The sequence below is a fragment of the Centropristis striata genome, chromosome 15, assembly GCF_030273125.1.
Source record: "Centropristis striata isolate RG_2023a ecotype Rhode Island chromosome 15, C.striata_1.0, whole genome shotgun sequence".
Lineage (NCBI taxonomy): Eukaryota > Metazoa > Chordata > Actinopteri > Perciformes > Serranidae > Centropristis > Centropristis striata.
Window position 1 is genome coordinate 31988680 of NC_081531.1, and position 26552 is coordinate 32015231.

A 26552-nucleotide genomic window follows, 5' to 3' on the forward strand; every position below is an offset into this window, starting at 1 on the left:
CAATGTATTACATAACCAGTTCTGGAAATTAATAATCATGTAATTTAAAAACACCTAAATGAAGTCAGTCAGAATAAATATAAAATTAAATATCCAACACCATTTCTAAGTGTTGTTTTGGTTATTTTTAATTATTTGAGCACCAGGAGTCAAGTATCTACTAGTTTTGTTATATTTCAGCCACTCACAACTCCCACCAAAATAATCTAGATTGATAAATAGAAGTTCAGGCAAGAGGATACAATTAATATTTTGCATTTTTGGTGTGATATGTACTTTTAAACACTGATTTGGAGTCTCACCAAAAGTCATAATTCACAGGGTTAAAGAGATTGTGAACCTTTTACCAAACTATTTTATTTCAATTTATTTTTTACGAGTTGGATATCGTGAGAACTTTATTCAGAAACAAATGATCTTTTTACATAATGAGCTGGTGGTCAGAATTCAACAGAGTAATGTCAGATATTATATTCTACCTCACTTCATTATTTATACTCTCAGGGACTCAAACTGCTGTTGCAGTTGTTTATTGCACTACTTACCTTTGCATTTGTTTAAATGTATTTACATTACTTGTATTTATTATTATTATTATTATTATTATAGCTATTGCACTATTGTTTCTGGTTTGGTAGCTTGTTGTTTAGGCCTTGTGTTTTGCATCAGGAGCCAGGGACAATGTCTTTCCTGTGCGTATAGTACTGCAGTGTATATTAATAGGTTACCATTAAGACTCCTTTATCTTTAAAACTGAAAAAGGGACAAGCTGTTGTTTTCCATACTCCTTTTTGGACATACAAAGTCTGTACATTATTTGCTGTTTTGTTATTGTAGTATGTGTATATAAATATGTATATTTATTTTAATTTTATGTTCGGGGTAAATAAACTTAACTAACTAGACTAAAACTTCTGAATATTTGCTTCAATTACCTGTTCACAACAGGTGTTAATCTTAACATTATATGGACTCTATGCTTCTTGTAATGACATACAGTACAGGCCAAAAGTTTGGACACACCCATCACATTCAAGGCATCAAAACTATGAATAAACACATATGGAATTATGTACTTAACAAAAAAAGTGTGAAATAACTGAAAACATGTCTTGTATTTTAGATTCCTCAAATTAACCACCCTTTGCTTACTAGAATATAAGACATGTTTTCAGTTATTTCACACTTTTTTGTTAAGTACATAATTCCACATGTGTTCATTAATAGTTTTGATGAATTTACAATGTAAATAGTCATGAAAATAAAGGAAAAACATTGAATGAGAAGGTGTGTCCAAACTTTTGGCCTGTACTGTACTTTGATGGAGGAAGGAATAAAAAGTAGAAAGCTGCAGTTTTTAACAGTGTTAGCACTGGGTGGGGAAGTGCACAGAGTGGCCAGCAGGTGGCACTAAAGGAAAGGCCAGACTCAAAAAAAGGAGTCTCTGCTTTGGAAGTAAGGGGCAGATACACTTGATAGTGATTTAAATGGAGGAGATGCATTGACTTAAACAAGGTGATCGATTGTTCCACCCAGGATGTGCATTATGAGGATGGATAAATGGGCAATAATGGGAAGTGTTAGGAAGGAAAACCCAGAGTCATTGCAGGAGAGTTTAAACACTGTGTTGCTGTTTGTTATACTGTAAGAGAGTGAATAGAGTTGTGAAACAGTCCCTGCATGTCCTGAAATGTGCAGGCCTGGAGAGTGTAAAAGCAGCACCGCTGACACAATGAGACAGCAATGGACAAAAACCATTGCATTAAAAAAAAATCAATAACGCAGAGCGCTGCAGACGAGAATATTGAGTAAATACTGATTGCATCAGTCATAACAGTAAAAATGACTGAAGCGGCTCCAGGAAGTTCTGACTGTACCCACACCACTGACTCACAGCTGCAGGACACTGTTCGACTGTGCCAGTTTAATCCATGTTTTGTTATATTTAGTGCTGAATACCCAGTCTAAATATATCTACATATCTCTATAAAGTAGTGGCTTCTCTTACTTACATTCCACAGTGTCATTTATTTCAAGATTTTTATTTAGAATTGACATGCAGTCAACAATTCTGACGGAATAAACAAAGTTCACATTCTGCAGGTAGAAAAAAAAGTACAGTAACATGGCAGTGCCTGCAGTTATTTCATTGCATACATTGTGCAACCATTTCCAACCCCAAAACAATGATTCTGTATTTTTTCTAAGCAATCAATAACTGCATCTTGATATGCTTTTGTGACTTATTTTACAGTTAAAATAGTTTTAATGTATTGTATGAGCATATGATGTAGAGCCTGGCCGATATAGGATTTTTGAGGCCGATAATGATTTTAGAGGGGGAAAAATCATTAATAACCGGTATGGCGGCAGATATAATGAGGTTACAGAGCTGCAGTACAAAATAAACATTTTCTTTGTGGGATTGTGCACTGATTTTGCAATATTACAATTGTTTAACAACAATATTATACACACAGTGTATTGCATAACATAACTGAGAAAAAAAGCTGAATAGACTTTAGTACTGTATATTCAGTTTCAGTCAATTGCTCACAATTTAAATAAAGAATAGGTTTTTAAAAAGCTAAATAAACATCAGCAATGTGTGTAAATAAATAAAATGCTAAATAAATACCAGTGTTGAAAGTTCAGTCTGTATGTCAGTCAGTTTCTGACAATTTAAAAAAAAAGAATAAATGAAAAAATAAAATGAACAGCCAACACCATTTCTTAGTCAACCCAAGAATTGTTTTATGCTTTTTATATATATGAAAAAAAGTTTTCATATCACCACATATTGGACAATTTATATGCCAATAGATAGCGATACCGATACCGATAGATACCGGTATGGCTTTGATACGCAAATATTGGCTGAAAATATCGGTCTGGCTCTCATATGAGGAGGCTGGAATACAATATGCATTGGAAGACATCAGCCGCTATATGCTAAGAAATGCAAGAGGTGTAGTTCTTCACACATGCTGTAATAACTGTCTGTTTTCATGATGTTTCTGCAGGGGATAAAGTGAAACTAGACCAAGTCAGTGAGGCTGGAGCGAGGAGCCGCTGAGGCATCTGTCATAGTGAGGAACTCAACCCAGTTCTGACAGAAGCCACGTGAATACTCTCCCGTGACCACGACCAGTCCCCACAGGCGGCTCTGGCCCGTTTTGTTCCTCAGAGCCAGCTGAGACTCCCGCTCTGTCACATTAAAGCTGATATTCAGAACCTGAGCCACCAACAGGTAAAGAAGTCCGCATGTGACGATGCTGCTGTACCAAGCACAGGTGAAGCAAAGTGCAGTGCTGCAAAGATAAAGAGACAGTGAGGACAACATTACAGAAACATAATATAATATTTAAAATTGATTTTTAACTGGCACCCTGTCAGCTGAACATTTAATCTGAGTGCAGTGGTGGAAAAGTACACTGTAAAAAATAATCTGTTTAATTTACGGAAAATTACCAGCAGCTGTGGTAACAGAACTTCACCGTAAAAAATACAGTGAGTGGATTTTCTATTCTCAATTTAAATGTAAATATCAGATACATATCAAAACTGTCATTTAGACTGAATAATCCTGTTATTTTTAGGGTAATTGTGTCATTCATTCCCACATCATGGTATTTCTCCATACATTTTGCATGAAAATGTTATATTTTTACAGCGAAACTGTGTGTTTCTTCAAGTTTATGACAGAAAAAAGTAAAAGTTTTGTGCTATTCCATGATTTACGGTAATTAAAAGTGTCTAATACGGTGATATACAATTTTTAATTTTACGCCCTATTTCTGATGTATTTGACAGAATTTTACTGTTATTTCTACAAACATTTTTTACAGTGTACACATATTTTACTTGAGTAAAAGTTGTAAAAACAGTGTGGTAAAAATGTTTTACTGAAAAAATACCAAAGTATTAGCATCAGTATATATTTAGTATCAAAAGTAAACACACTCATTATGCAGAATGGTCAATTTGAAAAATAAATACATCATATATTACTTGACAATAATTATTGATGCATAAATGTTTTTAATGTTGCAGCTGGGAAAAGTGGATCTCATTTTAAATATTTATTTAATATTTAAGTATATTATGCTGGGTAATTTGATCTGTAATAATGTATCATAATGTACTAATTGATTTTATATTTTGTATTACAACTCTAAATATGCAAAGAACAAACTATCAATAAATGAAATAGAGTAAGAGTAAATGCAGAATATTTCCATCTGAGCTGCAGAGATTTGGATGTATAAAGTTGCATGACATGGAAATACTCAAGTACAAGTAACTTAACATTGTACTGAAGTACAAAACTTAAATTTCATTCCTGTATGTTACAATTCTTTTGCCACATAACCATAAACTTGTTGTTTAATTTTGTGAACATGGTTTAAGTCAATCTGAACTGTAGTATACGAGACAATCAAAGGCATAAAAAATATAAAGATGGATAGAAAATTGCATTCTTAAATTGTGTTAAAAATCCCATTTGATGCAATTTTCTGAAGACAGAGTAAACAATAATAAATATATAAAAAAGTGTTAAAACACTGTAATTTAACTGACACAAGCTGAAAATACTGACAATAAATAATTTTCAAATATAAAATCTTTAAATTGTTTTGTACAAGGGGGAAAAAGACATGAGACACATTTGTGTATAATTTATATCATTGCTAGTTCTATTAATGGCCATTATTGATCATACTTAGATAGATAGATAGATAGATAGATAGATAGATAGATAGATAGATAGATAGATAGATATACTTTATACTTTACTTTATTTACTTATAATATCAACCAAGAATGTGTATGAAGCTTTACAATATTGATGAGTCATCTATCTTACATTTAGTTTTTTAGTCCCTGCAGTGGTGATGCAGGCAGGACATAGAGAGAGTGGTACCTGGACTGAGTGTAGACGCCGGGGCAGTAGAGGAGAGCTGTCATTAGATATTGTCGAGGACAGAGGCTCTTTAGCACCAAACTGATCCCGTACAGAGAGGTCAGCACGAACACACAGAGAGTCAGCAGGAAACTGCGATGATTCGCCTGTCCGACACAGCTGTTTATCCTACAAAACCTCAACACAGACGCACAACACAAGGCACCAGTTTAGTTAAAGCACCAACTCTCTGCCTCCCAGAGACCTACTGCTGTATGTAAAATGATGCAAAACAAATATTTAAAAGCCAAATTGCTTTTTAGCATTTGTACGGCCTGCCCTGATGTTAGTCTCCAAAGTTGCCATTTCATTGCAGTGACAGCATTTTTTGAAACTTCCCTCACTGTATAAAATGAGCTGCTGTGACCTCTAGGATAATCACAGCCTCATGAAACGTTACAACCACAAACTACAGACCTAGAGCATCCAGAAGTTGTATGGCTTTCCTAGGTTTACTGATAATAAGAAGGTTTCTCAGCAGTTTAGAGGATAGAAGTGCTCGCCATCCGTTTGCTGAAAAATGCAATTCTTGCAGAAATCTTAATTTTTAAATACCAACTTACAGCATGGATTTTTCTGTGGTGTTCCTCAACGTCTTAGTGTCTTAATGTTGCATTTTGGAGGATTTTTTTTTTACCTTTTTTGAAAAACAAATTCTCAAATAAAATTATTAATAATATCAAAGTTAACTGGAACACGTTGGTCACTTCAAAAGTCTTAGTCAGTGTTCAGTTGGTCTAAAAGACACTTTAAGGAGTCGGCTGTTCATTAAGAAGAAGGATTGCCTAGTGCTAACCAGCTGGTGACGTTGCATCACTCTGGCTCCCGATCTGTTCTGCACATGTACCGGTTGCAAAAACAACAGGCCTTTATCCAAGATATTGACAGCCAAAATGCAGATATTAGAGTTAGTTGCTGCAAAATCAGCAAATTACAAACCAATGAGTGACATCACACTGACTCTGTACATTATTGTTATTATTATTATTATTATTATTATTATTATTATTATTATCTAGTCCGTAGAAAGGAGCACTGCTCCAGAGTTTTTAAATTATTAGTTTGCAAAGCCTTGGGCACCACAAACTTAATTCCATTCATCTCTATTGTTAAAAGATGTCAAGAGAAAACTAAATTCTCAAGAATTAAAACCAAGCATATCTTCTGTGGGAAAATGTTTCTATCTGCCTGTTTCATAGATTTATTTGTTGGTGGCAAAGAGATACAGAGCGAAGACGGGAGACAGAGGGGAAGACATGCAGGAAAATTGGACCAAATTGGACTGGAACTAGGCCTAGTGGTATGCCACCAGGACAGTTTTAACCTGGTGTTAGAAGCACTTTACACAATTATCAGCCAATTTAACTGCACTTTGAAATCTAATCTGATAGTAACCTAGTTCCTCTGTGGAAGAAAACAGGAGATTGGTGGAGTTTTTGCTAAGAGCATTTATATAATCCATCTTCTGTGTTGTCATGATGTGTTGTTACGGCAATATAAAAGCATCTGTTGTATCCAACCCACCAGATACAGTGGTGGTCCAGGCGCTGGACACAGGATCCACAGGTGCGACAGTGTCCGGCCCGTGGGGGTCGCATTATTTTACACACAGGACAGCGGCTCCATTTCTCTGCCAGGGCCTCTGTTGTTTTCTGCAGCTCTGAGGAGGCTGCTGATTGGATGGATCCATTAAGGTGTGTGGTGTCCTTGTTTGCCTCTTGACTGAGACTGTGTACTTCATGAAGGGATGTGGTCACCAGTCCCGGGCCTCTCTTGGTGTGAATAAGAGAGATGACTGTGACAATCATCCCAGAGGTCACAGTGCACAGCTGCAGCTGGCCGACGTCCCCCCGAGGTAAAATCTCTGTGATGAAGAGGTAATACATGTAGAACAAGGAGAAGAGAGACAGAGAGAGGAAGAAGAGGGTGCGTTTCTTCTTTCTGTGCGTGGCGTAGTAGTACCACAGCACCAGGACGGGCAGAGCGGTCAGGATGATGACACCCAGCAGGCAGTGCAGCGCTGCAACCCGCAGCAGGAGAGGGAGCAGCACCAGGGCCGGGATCATGGAGATCTCCAGTTTGTCTATCATGGCCCCGAGAACAGGAGACTGACATGCACCTTTAGGTGGTCGGTCTTTGAGCCACCTGCAGATAATACAGCCATTAAGTTAAACATTTATCATTATAAAAGTGATGGCTTTTTTGTTTTTTTCACTTTCTGATATTAAAAAAATCATAAAATCAGTGATGCTGCTTTCACACAAGTGAAAGTATGAAACTGTTTTTAAGATTTACAGTGTAACTTACATTGAATCTGTAATAAGGAAGATGTTGGCTTTGTTTTTTGTTTTCTTTTACTTCGGCAGGAAATCTCAGGTGGAACTCTTTGTTGATCATAAGCTGTAAGGCTTCCGATTTGTATGTATGGATTACTTGGCAATAAATAATTTGTTTTGTGCTTAGTTGCATACATTTATTAAGGAATATGCAGCATGTAACTGACATTAATGGCTTGAAATAATTTAACTGAGGACCCCACTACAAAAAAAACTCTAATATCTATACAATTAAAGGAATAGTACAACATTTCACATTTTCATTTTTTTTATTTTAAATTTTTTCCCTAAAGCTAGACTTAAAGATTGGTGCCACTCTGATGTCTGCCAGTAAAATACCAAGCTACAGACAGGAATAAGCCTGGACTGATATGGGATTTTTTTTTAGACCAATACCAACTTAAGAGAGGAAAAATTCACAGATTCCAATTATATTCATACAGAATTTTGAGCTGGAATGAAAATGGACCTTTTTTCTGTGAGGATTGTGCATCAATTTTACACCAATATGAATATGCAAAGGTACTCAGAAGGCTGAAGGTTATTTAACATTATTACATAATATTAAATATCATACATACAATGTCATACATTGATGACTACATCACCAGCTTTAGAGAAGTAGTCCCACACCTTTTGTCCACTTGCTGTTGCTTTTCAGCCATTAGCAAGTAATAATAATAATAATAATAATAATAAACTGTATTTGTGTGGCACTTTTAATACATGAAATGTAGCACCAAATGCTACATGGAACAGACATAATGTGATAGAGGAAGGAATAAAGATGATAATGTTACTATTTCTTAATCACCAAGCATAGTTTTTTGTCCTAAATGTTCTGTAAAAAAGTTGTCATATTGGTGCATATCTGACAACATGTACGTAATATCAATATATCATATCAATACATTGGTATTGGTATTGTCAGGAGCGAAGAAACAATAGTTTGCCGTTTGACGGTAGGGTTATGTGCTCCAAGATATTCCCTGACAGACAATGAAGTGGCATCAATCTATTATTATTTCTTAGAGCAGCCATTAAAAGTGATACTGAACCCTTCTTTTAAAACAAAAGTGCTACTTCTATTTGAATGACATTTAGCCTACCAGTATTTTATTCTTTAAACTTTCCAGCACAACACTTCAGTAAATTCTTCTCAGTACTGACCCTTTTCCTCAAGCCCTTCATACCTGTTAAAGGCTTCATCCAGATCTTCACAGTCACAGCAACATCCGTACGGGTCGCTATCACACTCACAGCAACACATAGGGTCATCTGGCTCTGGAGGCTTTAACTTCTCCCATTTCATTATGGCTTGCTAACGATGACTTTGAAGTTTACAAGCTGTCGTTTCAACAAAAGAGGCCGTTACTTAAAAAACTCCTTGAGCAATGAACTACACAGTTACAGTCACACAGTCACACACACATACATATGAAAAACTCACCCTAAATCACATTACAGTGTTATACAGGAAGTCTTTCGTGCACTCAACCTGAACCTGGCACTTACTACAAAGTCTTCTGGTTGTTATGAGAGTTAATAATGTCTAAAATCAGAGGATTCTCAGTTCCCAAGAGATCTGAGTGTAATTTTTTGAAACAAGGCCACAGGGTCCTGGGGGACAGACTATCTGGGCCAGCAAAACCATGTCCGCAACACTTGAGATGAACTTGAGTTATTGTCAGTGTGAATTATTTTGTCATATTGGAAAAAAATGAATAAGTAGGAAGACAAAATATGAATTTTGTTTGTCTTATAGTCTCCTATTTGAACAGATGTTGCACTTTATATGAGACTGCATTATCTAGTAATGATCATCATTATTAACCAACAACAACTTATTTTATTTATCCAAATTTTCTAGTTGTTAGTAGAACAATCCACCTTCACAAAGCCAAAATAAGTTTTCTCTCTTAACTTACCTTTTGTCTCCGCAAACAAAATACAAAACCGTCAACACACAAGGGCTGAAATGTCACATTTACTCTCTCCAAGTAAAAGTTATGTGATCTTCAGCAAACGATGAGGAGGAAATTAAGTCAAGACGACCCCCTCTGTCAGCGAGCTCCTCCTGTAATGACTGAGGGACAAAAATAAAAAAACAGCAGCCTACTTTCTCATCACTCATTTGTGTTGAAAAAGGAAATTGGCATGTTTCTGCTGTGGCGGCGACGACACCGTATCAGAGCAGCGAGATGGTTTTCATTTCTTGGATTCCCACGGTGGACGGGTCCCAAACATGAGGCTGAAACTTGGATTCCTTCCTGACAAGTGGTTTGATATTGTGTTGCATCTGCCGGCTCACTTTCCCCCGAGACTATCCTCCTCATTAAATAGTTCACAAGTCGTTCTCTTGCACTTCTTCACAGCTTGAAGTTTGAATAGTGGCTTGGTAAATATAGGTGCAAGCTCAACTTGTTGGTGAAGGCGGAGAGCCAGGAGAGTCTATCATGCCTCTGTCCACAGCTGACAGGCTATGTTGAGGTGTTTTCAGAAGCCCTGACAATCCACCCTGAGCTGGACGAGGGTGAATATGAGAAACATGACAGGCACTCATAGATGAGAGAGTGAGCAATGATCCACAGGACGGCCCCACCCTCTGGGATCACATTTCCTCCCACAGGCAACCTGACCTTCCTGCTCACACACCACACAGAAAACTCTGGAACTGTGTGTGTGTGTGTGTGTGTGTGCACGTGCGCGTGTGTGTGATCAGAGGGAAAACCAGGGGATCCCTGTGTTTTTATGCATTAAACTTTTTGACCGATTAGTATCACAAATGGCAAACAATGTAAGATAAAAATAATGAGTTAATTATTAACTTATAGGAAGTTTCTCACCATTTTGAGATAGACTACTATGTCATTATGTTGGGATAAGTAAGCCATTATTTTGGAATACCAAGTCGTTATTTTCAGATACTAAGTATCTTAAAATAATGACTTAGTGATTTCAGGATAAGTCATTCATTTGAGTCATGATGTTGCAAAACTAAATCATCATTTTGAGATAGTAAGCCATTATTTTGAAATACTAAGTCATTATTTTGAAATACTAAGTCATTATGTTGGGATAAGTAAGCCATTATTTTTGAAATATTAAGTCATTATCTTGGGATAAGTAAGCCATTATTTTTTAAATACTAAGCCATTATTTTGAAATACTAAGTCATTATCTTGAAATACTAAGTCATTATCTTGGGATAAGTAAGCCATTATTTTTGAAGTACTGAGCCATTATTTTTGAAATACAAAGTCATAATGTTGAGATACTAAGCCATTCTTTTGAAATACTAAGCCATTATTTTGAAATACAAAGTCATAATGTTGAAATACTAAGCCATTATTTTTGAAATACTAAGCCATCATTTTGTAAAATACTAAGTCATTGCTTTTTAAATACAATGCCATTATTTTCAAATAAAAAGTAATTCTTTCAGGATAAGTGATTCATTTGAGAAAGTTTCTCATTATTTTGAGATACTAACATTATTTCAGGATAAGTAAGACATATTTTTTAAGAAGGTTACCTTTTTTGAGATACTAAGTTATTATTTTGAAAAAGTTTCTCATTATTTGCATAACTAAGTCATTATTTTTTAGATTATTTCGGGATAGGTCAGTCATATTGAGAAAGTTGCTCATTGTTTTAGATACTTAGTCATAATTTCTAGTCATTAATTTGAGATGCTAATTCAATACTTTGAGAAAGTTACTCATTGTTTGTCATTATTTCAGAATAAGTCATTATTTCAAAAAGATACTTCTCGTTTTTTTAAAATACAGAGTTAATATTTTGCAGAAATGTTCTCATTATGAAGACTTACAGGATCTTTCTTTTTTTTTTTCTTTTACTGGAGGAAGTTGGCTTCCATAGGTAAGTGCTCTCTGCAACCCCGCCCTGCAGTGGGTTAGAGAACAGGGTTAAATACAGGTCAGCTCCCCTGCAGTTGTTAGGAATTTGTATTCAGATTCTTGCTCATGAACATTTCAGCAGACAGCTTGTTTGCCAACACTGGGGCTTGAATCCAATCTTTATCCTGCTGCTTCCTTCACTGTGTCACTGAATATCATCCAAAGACAAAATTTCACATTTGGTTACAACAGTGAGTTCGCTGATGATGGAGAATCCCCCAAAATCTGGAAGCAAAATATGAAAAAATCCATCCATCAGTCATGACAAAGTGAACAATGAGAGGAAAAAAAGACAGGTGCACTGTAGGCTTTAGGCTGGTGTATCCTGAGACCACTGAAACCTCTTAACATCCGCACCAGTGTGAGTCTGGATGGACTGAATCAATGCAGAGAAAAGATGCTGCTCTTGCTCCTGTGGGTTATGCTTCCATTAGTCTTGATGGAGCCCGGAACCCGAGATACTGCCTCTAATCTATTTTGGAGGAATTAATGCCGGGAGTCAGGCCGGAGCAGGAGGCGTGCTGAAGATTACACATCAGCAAACTACAACAGATTCTGTCTTGCAATGAAAACAAAGCATGACAAATGGAGAGAACAGAGGGGATTTTTTTTTTTTTATGTCACGTTTGATAAAACAGGTCTTTCTCTTTGAGCGTACTAGAAGTCCTAGTTTAACCCTGAACCCCAAGCCATGTCAGGGTGTTTTTTGCTCTTTTTACATTTTACTCACGTGTCATTGTATTTCACTACAATATTTAAATCCTGCACCTCTATGGAATCAGCACAGTCATGGCTAGAAGTGGGTACAACTCAATTGTATTTTATTATTATGTAATACAGTTATGAAAAAGCGTAAAAAAGTTGAATTTCTCTGAAAAAAAGATTTTTTTTTTATTGGAATAAAATGGAATTTATATATGTCATAAATATTGGAAAAATAAATTGTATCTCAACATACTATACATAATGAACTATTTGCAGTTTTACAATCTCTAATTGCAACCTCTCCTGTCCTCTCCTCTCATCTCTGTGTAAACAGTCTGGAGTAGAACCCCAAGCCATATCAGGGTGTTTTTTGCTCTTTTTACATTTTACTCACGTGTCATTGTATTTCACTACAATATTTAAATCCTGCACCTCTATGGAATCAGCACAGTCATGGCTAGAAGTGGGTACAACTCAATTGTATTTTATTATTATGTAATACAGTTATGAAAAAGCGTAAAAAAAAGTTGAATTTCTCTGAAAAATGATTTTTTTAAAAATTGGAATAAAACGGAATTTATATGTCATATATATTGGAAAAATAAATTGTATCTCAACATACTATACATAATGAACTATTTGCAGTTTTACAATTTCTAATTGCAACCTCTCCCGTCCTCTCCTCTCAGCTCTGTGTAAACAGTCTGGAGTTCTGTCTGTTGTGTTTTCAGCAAATATTTGTCAAGTGACTGTTCATCTAAAAAAATCAATCATGGCTTCACAGTGTCACTGAGGAGCAGAATTTAATGTTTTTACCAGGATCTAGTCATTCCAAACAGTCTATTTCCATGGCAACATTTAAATGAGAGATGTAGAATAAAGTGATTTTGATCTAAATTATTTTAAGCTTTGTTGTGGTTTCTTTTTTAACAGGAATGTTCATTACCTGTGATCTGTTCAAGAACCATTTGAAAGTTCAAATTTTGATGATAATGTCTGTTTTCACACTTTCTTTCTACAATAAGTATTCTGGCGATCTCTTAAGGAAAACACTTTGTTTACAGTAGTAATCCTTTCTATTCTTATACAGCAGCAACTGTAACAAAAAGCTATTTTTTCTGTGCACCAATCAAAATATAGTAACATTATAGTAGGAGAAAAGAAATTGAGGAAAAAACAAAGGGGAACATTTTGAGAAAAAACATGTTGGAAAAAAAGTATAAGAAATGCTTGCAAACTAGAGATTTCTGCAGAGAGACATTTTATTCATGTAATTTTGAGTCTTTTTCAAATGTGTATTGTTTTATTAATGTGCTGTATAATTTAAGCTGACTTTAGAATATTTGCATTTGATGTGACAGTGCAGACGTATGAACACGTGGGAGTTTTGGACTTAAATATTTCACTCAGTCTAAAGCATTACATACTGTAGCTTGAGCTAGAAGACATATAAACTATATATTATAGTGTAGCACAGTGTTTAGTAGATTGTAAAATATCACCCTGCAGCTTTCAAGCATGTGCACCACCTAGAGGTGAGAGTCCTTCACTGAATATCTGTGTGTTTATGAGCTGCAGAGTTGAATTTTTGATACTCTTAACTGTTTCAAAGGCATGGGCAAAAGCAAAAAAGGGCTATATATAGATTGCTTCCTCTGTCATTTTATTATTACTACTATTTGTGATCAAATTTATTTATCTCCTGCTTTATCGAGCAGGCCTTTAGAGTAGTGGAGGTTGCTTTGTGAATTAAAGTTTGCAAATTTCTGGAGAGAAAAATCTACATTTTACAAGTGATGTGTAGAATACATTAAAGGAACACTTCACCACAAAATTAAAATGTGTCTCCATAAATTTAAGAAGAAAACTTTTTTTGAAGAATAAGTGGGCCACGTTTACTCATCCAAGAAGGTTTTTTTAAATGGTAAGATTTTAGTGGAAATGCATCTGTCAATCAATCAAAATTACTTTATTCATTCCTGAGGGGAAATTCAGTTAGACTGGTAGAATCTCTTGAAGAATGAGACAGTCTGATTTCTGGAGGAGAGAAGGATCTTTTGAATCTCTCTGTCCTGCAACGGAGAGAGAGGAGCCGTCCACTGCTGATTTTTTTGGTCCATAAAAGGTTTTGTGTTGCGGATGATCTGGTATTTCAGGATGGACTAGAACATGTTGACAGGTCATCTCTCCACCACCTCCTCCAGTGTGGTCAACCTGGCTCCAACCACAGAACCAGCTCTTTAGACCAGTGAAATTTGTGTCTATTTCGATAATTTTGTGTCATTTTTACATCTATTTTTGGTCATTTTGTGTCTTTTTTGGTCATCTTGACATCTGTTTTTGGTCAATTTGTGTCTATTTCAATAATTTTGTGTCATTTTTACATCCATTTTTGGTCATTTTGTGTCTTTCTTTGTCATTTTTACATCTATTTTTGGTCATTTTGTGTCTTTTTTGGTCATCTTGACATCTGTTTTTGGTCAATTTGTGTCTATTTCGATAATTTTGTGTCCTTTTTTTGGTCATTTTTACATCCATTTTTGGTCATTTTGTGTCCTTTTTGGTCATTTTTACATCTATTCTTATTCTTCTTCAAACATTCTTGATAATAACCAGTGTTATGTGTGTGTCCAACCTGGCTCCAACCACAGAACCAGCTCTTTAGACCAGTCTGTCCAACCGCCTTGCATCTCTGTGTGTGATGCTGCCTCCCCAGCAGACTGCAGCATAAAAACAACACACTACCACCACACACTGATAAAACATATGCAGCATCTTACTACAGATGTCCAGAGATCTGAGCTTCAAGAAGAAAAAGAGGCGGGTCTCGGGTCATACTGTATGAGTTTTGTGATAATTTATAAATATAGTTTTACTGTTATTCACAGTCCCCTTTTATTTGAATTCATAAAGATTTTTTTCTGTTTTTAAACATGCAAGAAAAATGAAATGTTTATCAAAAATTAACACAGGGTGTGTAATTGATATACAAATGATAATTTTGGGGATGATGTTTTCCTTTAGGCACTCCAAAAACTAAAATATATAAAATCTTAGTGACACAATGAACTTAAGTCATTTCTTTACATTTATTTCAGGACACAGCAACGTACCACGAATATAATAGTGACACATCTGTTACAACACAACTCTAACTGACTCATTCATTCACATTTTTGCACATAATATCAAGTATATTGTCCACAACATCACTATCACACTTAAGAGGTAAGAGGTGGAAGAATGCCTTTAACCCCCTGGTACAGTACGTCTGTCCCTTTAACCATGTGCATGTTCCCATTTGATTAATAATCTGTATTGATCACCGACACATCTGGGGGAAAAGAAAGATCCCTTTCCACTTTTTGTTGCAGCTTGAGTGCAAGTTAATCACCTGATTGGGGCTCAATGATTTTAACCACACCATGATGATTTATAAGTGCTATGCAGAGTGCTGACTGAAGGTTTTGCTACGTCCGCTGAGCAAACTGTATTTTCAAGTTTCGAAAAAGGGATTCCAGTGCTGCGTTTTCAAGGTCAAAAATCAACTAGATTAAATGGAAATTTGTGCAGGAATGTATAAGGGGACGTAAACACAGAGGAATAAAAGAGTTCACATGACTGAGGCAGACATCCAGAACACGGGCCATTCAACCTGCACTATGTTGCACTGCACCGGGGAGAGGAACAGAGAGGTAGAAGCTCATTCCTCCAGAGTCCTGAAGGCGTTCTGCATGTCCTCCAGCAGCTGGGTAAATTCTGCTTTGATCTTAGCTTCACCATCCTTCACAGGGTCCTACACAGAGAATAAGATATTTCTTTAACATAACATAAAAACAAACATGGAAAAGATAATTCCCCCCACAAATTAACCTTCTAAACTCCCCCCCTTCTGAAACCTGTTTTCTTTAAAAGATTGGCAAAAATACAGCTTATCGTACAAGTAAAATAAACATTACTGAACTTATTGTAAGTCGCTTTGGACAAAATCGTCTGCTAAATGACATGTAATGTAATGTAATGAACCTTCTGACAGTCGTTGAACGGATCAACAGGTTACAAAAGTTTTAGTTAGAAAAGTAACCAAAACGAAGCTTAAAATGGTGATATTTCTGTCTATTTCTGTCAGAATCACTTTATTCCACATGTCACAGTTAAAATGTTGCCAAATATAAACTGTTTGGAATAACTACACCCTGTTAAAAAATTGAATCCTGCTCCTCAGCGACACTGAAGTCATGATTGATTCTGCTGAAACGAACGGTCACGTGACAAATATTCACAGAAAATCTGACAGAACTGCAGGCTGTTTACACAGAGCTGAGAGGAGAGGACAGGAGAGGTGAGTAAAGGTTGTAAAAAGGAAATTGTTCAATATGTATAGCATGTGGAGACACATTTTGTTTTACAAAATACATGACACTTGTGGGCACTTGAAAGGTGTTGTAGAGAAAAATCTAATTTTTAAAAAATAATTTTGCAGAATCTTTTTTAACGATCTATGTCATAATTGTGTTATTCTGCACAAAAACATATTTGAGTTGTTTCCACTTCTAGTCGGGATTGTGCCAATTCCATAGAACTTATATATTGTAGTGAAATACAAGGCCAGAGAGAGTAAAATGTAAAAAGAGCAAAAAAACAACCTGAAACATCATGAGGCTCAGAGGGTTATGGAACAATCATGTACCTTGAATTTCATTGAGCTGATTTTATAAAGGATCTCTCCCAAGTGCTCTTTGATCATGGCCCAGGTGATTTTGTTGTCGCTCTGTGCCGTGGACTCCACCGCGTGTCGGGCCATGTCGTAAAAAGAGATCATGTTGGAGAGGATGCCGACAGTCTTGTAGAAAGGGCAGAACCTGCATGTCAGGACAGAAGAATGTGTCATGCTCACAGTTTAAGTGATCAAGTGACGGAAAAATCTTTAGAGAAATTGAACATCAGACTTCATAGCAACTGATTAGTTTTTTACAAGTTATGTACATTACATCAATATCTAATGCTGTACTCTGTATTTAATATTTTCAATACATTCTATACACCTTCTAAAATATGTGAAAATGATTATCCCAAAAGTTCTAACAACTCTTCAAACACAGAGAAATCTGTAGTATTAATCAAAGTAATAAGTTATACATTTACTTTTTATCCATTTTACTATGCACTCTTTAGATTTTTAAACTTTGTTTTTAATTATATATTTTTACCGAATGATGGATCTGAAGTTATCCGAGAAACAAACGAGAAAATGTTGCCAGCAGCCAAACAGCTTCAAAGAAACAGATTTTTCTCATGACACAGCAATATTCAGTGGTTTTACTGGTTTTAACATCAGGGCCATTAGTTTTGGAGAGGAGATTAAATTTCTGCAGATAATTCGGCTCCAGATAAAAAGCTCCTAAATGTCCTACTGCAACCCCCATGATCCCACGCTACTTCATGACGTCAACAAAGTCTGTCTTCTGTTATCGTTTGGATTGAGAGAACCTTAGGAACACAAAAACGGTCCATTTAAGAATGGTAACGTTATGTGTTTCTGTCTTCACCTGTCATAGGGGGTGTAACCGTTCTGCTGCAGGAAGTCATCCTTAATCAGCTTTGCAACTTCTAGAGTGATCTTATCAGTCTCAGCAAGAGAAGCCTGTGAACAAAATGAGATTTTTGAGTTTTTAATTAGCATGCTAACAATTTAACCCATTGAGGTCTGAAAAACCGCTGGGCGATTTTAAAAAAAGCCTCTAATTTTCTGGAAATTCTGGAAAAATTCTGGAAAAAAAAGTGTGAACTCTTCTACTAAATAATAGATTTTTCAGCCTCTGTAGCAGATAGAAATGAAATTCAAAAAGTATTTGAGAGCTTATACAAATACTACAAAACGACGTAAACGCTTTCCAGGCTTCAATGGGTTAAATGATTTACTCTAAAGCTCCAACACAAACTATCTGTTTCTATAAAACACAGGTATAACAAATGAAATGCATCAATTAACTGGCTGTAAAAATGTGTGTGTTTGGGAAAAACTCACAGGAAACCACTGTTCTATAATCTTAACCGCCTCACCTTGCCTACAAGCTGCACGATTTCAGCCAGGTCCTCCTCTTCCTGCAGAATCTCTTTGGCTTTTGTACGCAGAGGAACAAACTCAGGGAAATGTTTGTCATAATATTCATCCAGAGCTCGCGTGTACTTGCTGTAGCTGATCAGCCAGTTTACTGAAGGGAAGTGCTTCCTCTGAGCCAGCTTCTTGTCCAACCCCCAGAACACCTAACCAGAGAGAAATGAAGCTGAATAAAGAAATACTGACTGCACAGTCAAATGTTAGGATAGAGGGCTGAGGAGCTAATACACACTGCTTACCTGGACAATTCCCAGTGTGGCTGAAGTGACGGGGTCTGAGAAATCTCCACCAGGTGGAGACACACTAAGAGGAATTCACAGTTTTTAAGGACAAGTCAGTAAAATAATTGATACTTTTGCATGTATAGGTTTGTTTTCTCAGGCTGCCTACTTTTCTTATTTCCAAATTAAATTAAATTACTATTGAAAAAAGAACTGAAGCTGTATGGAAGATATGGAATACAGTTTCAATGTGTTATCTGTGATTTTAACCCTCAGAATCCCAAGCCATTTCAGGCATTGTGGTATTTCACTGCATGATATAGGTCCTGCACTTTTTTTTTTGAATCAGCGCAATCAAGGCTCAAAGTGAGAATTACTCAAAAATATGTCTTTTGTGCAAAAAAACATGTGGAAAAACAAATTGGAATAGAATGGATTTTATATATATATATATATATATATATATATATATATAACACTTTACCAAGTGTCCACATGTGTTGTGAATATTGGGGGAAAACATGTCTCCACATATTATACAAATTGAACTATTTACATTTTTATAACCTCTACTTACAACCTCTTCTGTCCTCTCCTCTCCGCTCCTTGTAAACAGATTTTCAGTGAATATTTGTCACGTGACAAATATTCAGCAGAATCAATCATGGCTTCAAAGTGTGCTGAGGAGCAGAATTTAATGTTTTTAACTGGATCTAATTATTCCAAACAGTTTATATTTTGGCAACGTTTTAAATGAGACATGTAGAAATAAAGTGATTTTGACAGGAATATCACAATTTTAAGTTTCATTTTGGTGACTTTTTCTAACTGAAACTTTTGTAACCTATTATCTGTTTAAGGACTGCCGGAAAGTAAAAAATTTGATTATAATGCCTGTTTTTAGAGTTTTCTTTCTTGGAGAAACTGTTTTTGGCAATCTTTATAAGAAAATGTACATTTTAATCCTACAGGCAGAATGGTGGGATTTGGAGGGTTTAATGTATCTACTTTAGGTTGATTTCAGTTTCATGTATGTGTTGAATCTAGATGTTGAGAAAAAAAAGTAACACATAATTCTCTGTGCTAATATGATGGTGTACTCACGCTCCTACGATGCTGACGCTGCCCTCTCTCTCTGGATTTCCCAGGCACTTCACACGTCCGGCGCGCTCATAGAAGGAGGCGAGCCTGGCGCCCAGGTAAGCAGGATAGCCACTGTCTACAGACAACCACATACATAAACTGTCTCACAGTGTCCCCACAAAAACACATTAATAAATGACATGCATCACAAACTTACCAGCAGGCATTTCAGCTAATCTTCCAGAGATTTCTCTCAGAGCTTCGGCCCATCGGGATGTCGAGTCGGCCATCATGCTCACATTGTAGCCCATATCTCTGAAGTATTCAGACAGTGTGATTCCTGTAGAGGCAAGTATATTCAATTTACAGATTGGATTCTCCAAACAATTACAAAGAGGAAAGAAACATTTTCTTTAATGTTACTAATGCTACTTAAAACATAATTCAAATTGAGATGTAAGGGTGCTTAAGTTTTTTTCTGACAAAGAAACGAGAAATTAACTTAGTTTTTTTCCTTTTAATTCTCTTAATTATCATATAGTAGCATTTAAAACAAACAGTGTAAAGTGAGTGGTTGGTACCTGTATAAATAGAGGCCTCTCTGGCAGCCACAGGCATGTTGGATGTATTGGCAACCAGTGCTGTTCTCTTCATGATGCTCTCAATTTTGCCATCCACTTCCATAGTAAGCTGTTGGGCAAGAGCAGTGTCACTAAAATACAGTATGAAAGCTTTTTTCTTCTTTTTCTCTATTTACTTATTAGGTCTTTCTTAAAAAAGGGATATATGCTCATTGTCAAGTTCATACATGTATTTTGGGTTTCTACCAGAACAGGTTTACATACTTTAATGTTATAAAAACATTTTAACACTATTGTTCTCATACTGCAGCTCTGAGTGGTCAGTGTTTCCAGGTCCTTCCGCATTTCTGCTTTTGACATGACGGGACATTAGTATAGCAGCACTTTCTACACAATACAATAAAAGGTTCAAAACCAAAAACTACACCAACAAACATGCATGTGATGTGTAACGAAATTGAGGCAAAATTAACATCTGCAACCAAGATTACAGGTTTCCAAGATGTTAGCATGTAGCAATTTATTTAATGTTAACACAGCAATAATGCGCCTGGAGCAGATGACAATTTAAAGAAATCCAAGTAGAAAAAAATATTGGAAACAGGTTTTTTGCTTACTGGGATTAGTTTTGTGTACTTTTACCACATTGAAATTTGGCCATGTTTAACACGAACATCCAGCTGTTATATATAATTATATAAGTGATAGAAAACAAAGCTAAATAGGTCCCCTTAAAGTATAAAGGGAGCTAAAAGTGAAGTAGAAATAGTAATTAATTTTATGTATTCTTTAGAAAAACATAGATACGAGTTCTGTGAAAAGTTTCCAAATTTAGATAATTAATAATTATCTTATTGATTAAAGATATTTTTTTCTAATTAATTCAGAAAAATGTCAGAATTTTCAAAAACAGAATGTCCTGCTCTTGTTTTATGAATACATTTGATAATAAAATGAATTCAGAAAAAGATGATAAGAATTTGTTCCCCATTAAAACTTTTTTTGCAGAAATCTGCAATAATTAGGTATACATATAAATAGGCCCACCTCAAGTATAAAAAGAAGCTAAAAGTGAAGTAGAAATCACAAATGACAAATCTGAAACTTTTCCGTTCTCCGCCTACCTCGGGGAAATCCCGCAGCACTTCAGACATTTCATTTCCACGCTCTCCACAGCCGACGTAGATAATGACGTCACTGTTGGAGTACTTGGACAGCGACTGTGAGATCACAGTCTTTCCACATCCAAAGGCTCCGGGTATAGCAGTGGTGCCACCCTGCACACAACTACACAGCACAGCATAGATTCAGCATAAAACACAGGGTTCCTACACCTGTTCCAAAGTCAAATTAGAACACTTTAAGGATTTTCAGACTTTTTCCAGCACCTAACAGTACTGATTATTTAACCTAATCACATTAAATTAGATTTTATTTTGCTGTAAACAACCAAAATTATGTTTTGTGACAGCATTCTACAGAAGGGTGACAAATGTAAACACTATAAAGTTTCATGTTTGTAAGTAGACTTGGCAACCTACAGTACAGGCCAAAAGTTTGGACACACCCATCTCATTCAATGCGTTTTTCTTTATTTTCATGACTATTTACATTGTAGATTCTCACTGAAGGCATCAAAACTATGAATAAACACATATGGAATTATGTACTTAACAAAAAAAGTGTGAAATAACTGAAAACATGTCTTGTATTTTAGATTCCTCAAAATAACCACCCTTTGCTTACTAGAATATAAGACATGTTTTCAGTTATTTCACACTTTTTTGTTAAGTACATAATTCCACATGTGTTCATTAATAGTTTTGATGAATTTACAATGTAAATAGTCATGAAAATAAAGGAAACGCATTGAATGAGAAGGTGTGTCCAAACTTTTGGCCTGCACTGTATATATGCTACACTTTAAGGAGTTTTAAGCACTTTTTAAACCTCGAAAACACGACCCTAAATTTCAAGCGTTTAAGGATTTCTAGCACCCATAAAAACTCTGAAAATTAGTGGATCCACATTTGTGCTTTCACTGTTTTATAAACATATTTATTATGTTCACAAGTTAAAATCGAGGCTGAAGATGCTCGACCACTCACGGGAAAAGCGCGTCCAGAACTCTCTGACCAGTCAGCAGTGGATGATTGGCAGGCAGCTTCTCTGTGACTGGGCGGATTTGTCGTACGGGCCACACCTGCATCATGGTGAACTTCTCCTTCACGCCTTCAAATTCGAGCTCCAGAACCACGTCCTGAACAAAGAAATAAAGATTAGATAATAAGTCCCATATACAGTACAGGCCAAAAGTTTGGACACACACCTTCTCATTCAATGCGTTTTTCTTTATTTTCATGACTATTTACATTGTAGATTCTCACTGAATGCATCAAAACTATGAATGAACACATATGGAATTATGTACTTAAAATAACTGAAAACATGTCTTGTATTTTAGATTCCTCAAAGTAACCACCCTTTGCTTACTAGAATATAAGACATGTTTTCAGTGATTTCACACTTTTTTGTTTAGTACATAATTTCACATGCGTTCATTAATAGTTTTGATGAATCACAATGTCAATAGTCATGAAAATAAAGGAAACACATTGAATGAGAAGGTGTGTACAAACTTTTGGCCTGTACTGTAAATCTTGATCCAACAAAGAAGCTTCAGGACAAACACTCACAGAAATGTCGTAGTTTCCAGGCGGGGCTAGGTAGGTGACAGTGCCTCTGTTGCGAGGTGGAAGCATCAGCTTGTGTTTTATTAAGGAGTTCTCAAACACCATGCCGTAGATATCGCCACCTGTCACGTGACTGCCCACCTGGAGAGATTATGTGAAATTAGTCAGAACAGGTGCAGAGAAAACACATCCTCCCTTCACTTTGACAGTCATATTCTTACCCGAAGGCTCTGTCCAGGGGTAAAATCCCATTTGAGGTCTCTGTTCAGAGCACCAATGTTTACTCCTCTTGGGATATAGATACTTTGAGTGAGGTCATTGATGTCTTTTAGTGGACGCTGGATACCGTCAAAGATTGAGCCCATGATTCCTGGTCCCAGCTCCACAGAGAGGGGCTTTCCCGTCCGGAGGACAGGGTCCCCAACAGATACACCAGCTGTGGCAATTAATTAAGAAAAAACCAAACAAACACAGGCACGTTGACACACAAGTCTTGTCTTGAAATTTGCCATTTGCTGTGGCAGTGGAAAGGATACAAGTCTCCTCGTAGACCTGGATAGTCGCCATGTCTCCCTCTAAACGGATGATTTCTCCCACCAGCTCACTGTGACCGACACGAACCAGCTCGTACATGGCTGCTCCTGCCATCGCAGTAGCTGTCACCACTGTTATAGGAACACATAATTGATGCATGAACATATCTGTTGGGCAAGGAATATTCTAAAAATCTAAAATTCCACAGATTTTACAGTTTTTTGTTTGCACAACATTCAAACTGCTTTTAAAATGTTGTTTTAATAGAATATAATGAGAAATCGAACCACATGTGAACCACCTAGCATAAAGTAATATACATAATAAGAACATAACTTGCATTTTTCATTCATTCTGTGGAGCAAGGACGACAATGTGGTTTGCTGTATAATTTTGTCTTTAAGTTTTAACACAAAATTGTATCCAGAGTGTCTGCTCCTTGGCAAAGCCATGATAGTTTGCAAGGTTTTCAATAATACACTCACCGTTTTAGTCTTACATATCCTGTAGAAGCTGGAGAAATGACTTACTGTGAGTGGCTTGTGTACGTAATGATTGAATGTTCTGTGAAACGTTTTCACAGAAAATAGAGGAGAATTTTCAAGCAAATAATAAATGCTATCTGAATTAATGAGATAATTATCTCATTAATTCAGAAAATAAATAGAATTTTCAAGCAAAATGTCTTGCTCTTGTTTTGTAAATATATTTGATAATTCATTCTGAAAAACAAAATCCTGCTTTGTTTCCCATTAAAACCTTTTTTGTCTGAAAGTCTGAAATTATTATCTCATTAATGCAGAAAAACAGGGAAAATGGTTGTTCTCCAGTGAATACATTTATGCTTCTTTACTTTTCATCTATTAGATGCTAAACAATGCAATATGGTCATGAATCAGACCTGGTCCAGAAACTCCATGTACATATCCAAACTGGCTTTCTCGCTCTGCATCCGCAATCTTAGGGAGCTGTGATGTATCCATCTTAATAGCTTATGTTCTGTAAAAAAGAAGAGGGATAGATATGAGACATAAATGCTGTTCATTAAAATTCAACACACCCAGCAGACAAAAACTTACATCATGCAGAACCTCATCTTAGCTAATAACATAAGAAATTTCACCGCTACAGCAGCAGGTGTATAGCAGTGATGAGTATAAATAAGGGTAGTGTAAAAAATTGCATAAATTTAAAATAAAAAAGGGGGAGAATTTAAAAGTATAATAGCATAATAAAATATTTGTTATTGTTTAAAGTGTTTTTACTTTTTTATACTTCTTCTTGCTCAACTTGTTAATACTTTTATATTCTTGTTAATATTTAAAATACCTCAAAGAATTGATGCTTTAGATTTTACTTCTGTTCATTCACTATGCACTTTATGTTTAATTTTTGAAAGCATTCTTATTTTCAGCATTTTCCCCACCTGCCTAAAACTTTTTCCACAGTACTATTGTGAACTGTATTTTAATATAATGTTGAATGGAATTAGTCATCAAACACATAAAATACTTACACACACATCCAGTCCAAAATATTATCAGGGATGTGTAATTTCTGTGATTAAATGCTTCAAAGTTCCATTCATAAATAAAAGGTTTCTTTCCCCTCAACAGACAGAAATAGATTGTTATAGGTATGATGTAAACAAGGTGTAGAAAGCATTATTGCACAAGGTTGTAATGTTCATATTGCACGGTAACATGAGATAATAATGCAACAGAGTGTAGAAATATTGCACAAGAAATTGCACAGTGTTTACATTAATATATCCAATGTTATAATGTCCAACATCAATGATAAATACAGAGTGAATATGGCAGCCTGAGATATAAATGTATACTATTTATTTCCACTTTTCCACATTACAGAGTGCCACTAATACTCTGTACTGAATAAATGACTGTCACTGTAAGGTCACAAGCTAACTCAGCTGATGCTGCACAGCATTTCATACATTCCCCTTTCAGCAGGTAAAGATAACGTAAACTAACTCCTGTCCGTCGCTGAGGACATGTTTGCTATCCAGATGGTGTCATGTTTGTAACCACATACACACAGCAAAGCTGATTTGTGTGTGCGCATAACGTTAAGTCAGATTACCAGCTAGCAATCACTAGCTATCATCCCCATCACAAACAGGTTGAGCTAAACTAACGTTTATTCGCGCGATATTTGGTTCAAGAGCAAACTGATCTAAATCTAAAACCTCATATTTTACCGCTAATTTAAACGGCTTACCTTGTCTTAATGTGTTGTTCTCCAGGTTTGTGTTTACCGTAGCAGGCTGAGGAGGAGCTTCGCTGTGTTAATCACCTGCCAAGCACCAGACTGTCACGGGAAGAAAACGTCTCCATTGTGGCTCAAACAGGACACTCCGTTCTAACGGGTTGGTTTATCGGTGGAGCCAACATGGCGTCCGAAGCTCAACGGTTTCTCAGTCGACGATAAGTTCCGCCGGTTTAACACTTCCACCAGGCGCATTACTGACCTCTGCTGGACAAAAATGAAACGTTCACTTCAACTAACCAACTAGTCTTTAAATATATCCTACATTCAATTAAATTCAATCTTAACGTCTTATATAATACGTATATAAATATACATTAAATATTATACTATATTTTCGCCTTTTACTGGATAATAATTACTAGCTTTTAGCTTTTAAGAAAATATAATACTTTTTTCTTATCCTTCAGTGGGGAAATTCAGTCCTCAAAGCATCAACACATTTGCATATTAAAAAGTTATTATATACATACATAAATATACATGCATCATATACACATTATATACATAAAATACTTAAACGGCTGCTATTTTTATTTTTGTATTGCACAGATATTGCAAATATATTGTTGCTTGTTAAATATTATATATTATATATATATTATATATTATTATTATATGTTGTAATACACATACTAACATAACTACATGCACATACATCAATGTTAAAAATCACATGAACTGTAGAATAAATTAATTTATACTAAATTTTGTCCAACTATTGGGTAGCATCTCTTATTGGATAATCTGCTTTGATGTTACTAAATACCCCCAAAATATAATAATCAAAAAATGATTTGCTGTTATGCATAGAAATTCAGCTCACCTGCCACCATAGTAGATTATATTAAATAATATATATATTTAAAAGCATTCAACATAGTTCTCAGAAGTAGCATACAAAACAAAATTGTGGAAAAATAATTTCAGACCCAGGCTTCTGCATATGAACTAAAATACTACCAACGTCATAATTTTTTTTTTTTAAATTTAGGTTAGGATTATGGATCTCTGTATCTGAGAGTTTTAGTTAAAAAAAAAATGATGAGGAAAAAAAGAAGAAACTAGTAAAGGAGCAGACAGTCATAACATGATTTTGTTGATGA

General features: G+C 35.7%; 2 protein-coding genes across 2 annotated transcripts; both read right to left on the reverse strand.

Annotated features, from left to right (window-relative positions):
• Positions 1-2045: 2045 nt before the first annotated feature.
• Positions 2046-8614, reverse strand: zdhhc23a (zinc finger DHHC-type palmitoyltransferase 23a). The gene is made up of 4 exons (XM_059352006.1): positions 8493-8614; positions 6488-7108; positions 4925-5092; positions 2046-3311 (listed from the first exon to the last, which is right to left on the reverse strand). The coding sequence occupies exons 1-4, from the start codon at positions 8609-8611 to the stop codon at positions 3038-3040; spliced, it is 1182 nt and encodes a 393-aa protein (XP_059207989.1). The 5' UTR covers positions 8612-8614; the 3' UTR covers positions 2046-3037.
• Positions 8615-14994: 6380 nt separating this feature from the next.
• On the reverse strand, positions 14995-25543 carry LOC131987069 (V-type proton ATPase catalytic subunit A-like). Its single transcript, XM_059352217.1, has 15 exons — positions 25399-25543; positions 24059-24156; positions 23160-23288; positions 22845-23059; positions 22627-22764; positions 22039-22190; positions 21055-21217; positions 19931-20039; positions 19567-19689; positions 19371-19485; positions 18285-18348; positions 17988-18191; positions 17474-17568; positions 16615-16786; positions 14995-15720 (listed from the first exon to the last, which is right to left on the reverse strand). The coding sequence occupies exons 2-15, from the start codon at positions 24138-24140 to the stop codon at positions 15628-15630; spliced, it is 1854 nt and encodes a 617-aa protein (XP_059208200.1). The 5' UTR covers positions 24141-24156; positions 25399-25543; the 3' UTR covers positions 14995-15627.
• Positions 25544-26552: the final 1009 nt, after the last annotated feature.

Coding starts and splice junctions, on each gene's coding strand:
- zdhhc23a (XM_059352006.1), bottom strand. CDS start 8,611: ATGAAATGGGAGAAGTTAAAGCCTCCAGAGCCAGATGACCCTATGTGT. Junction 7,109..8,492: donor CTGGATGAAGCCTTTAACAG/GTATGAAGGGCT, acceptor TATTATCTGCAG/GTGGCTCAAAGACCGACCAC. Junction 5,093..6,487: donor CTGGACCACCACTGTATCTG/GTGGGTTGGATA, acceptor GAGGTTTTGTAG/GATAAACAGCTGTGTCGGAC.
- LOC131987069 (XM_059352217.1), bottom strand. CDS start 24,140: ATGGATACATCACAGCTCCCTAAGATTGCGGATGCAGAGCGAGAAAGC. Junction 18,349..19,370: donor AGCGTCAGCATCGTAGGAGC/GTGAGTACACCA, acceptor AATTCCTCTTAG/TGTGTCTCCACCTGGTGGAG. Junction 17,569..17,987: donor TCGTGCAGCTTGTAGGCAAG/GTGAGGCGGTTA, acceptor TTTTGTTCACAG/GCTTCTCTTGCTGAGACTGA.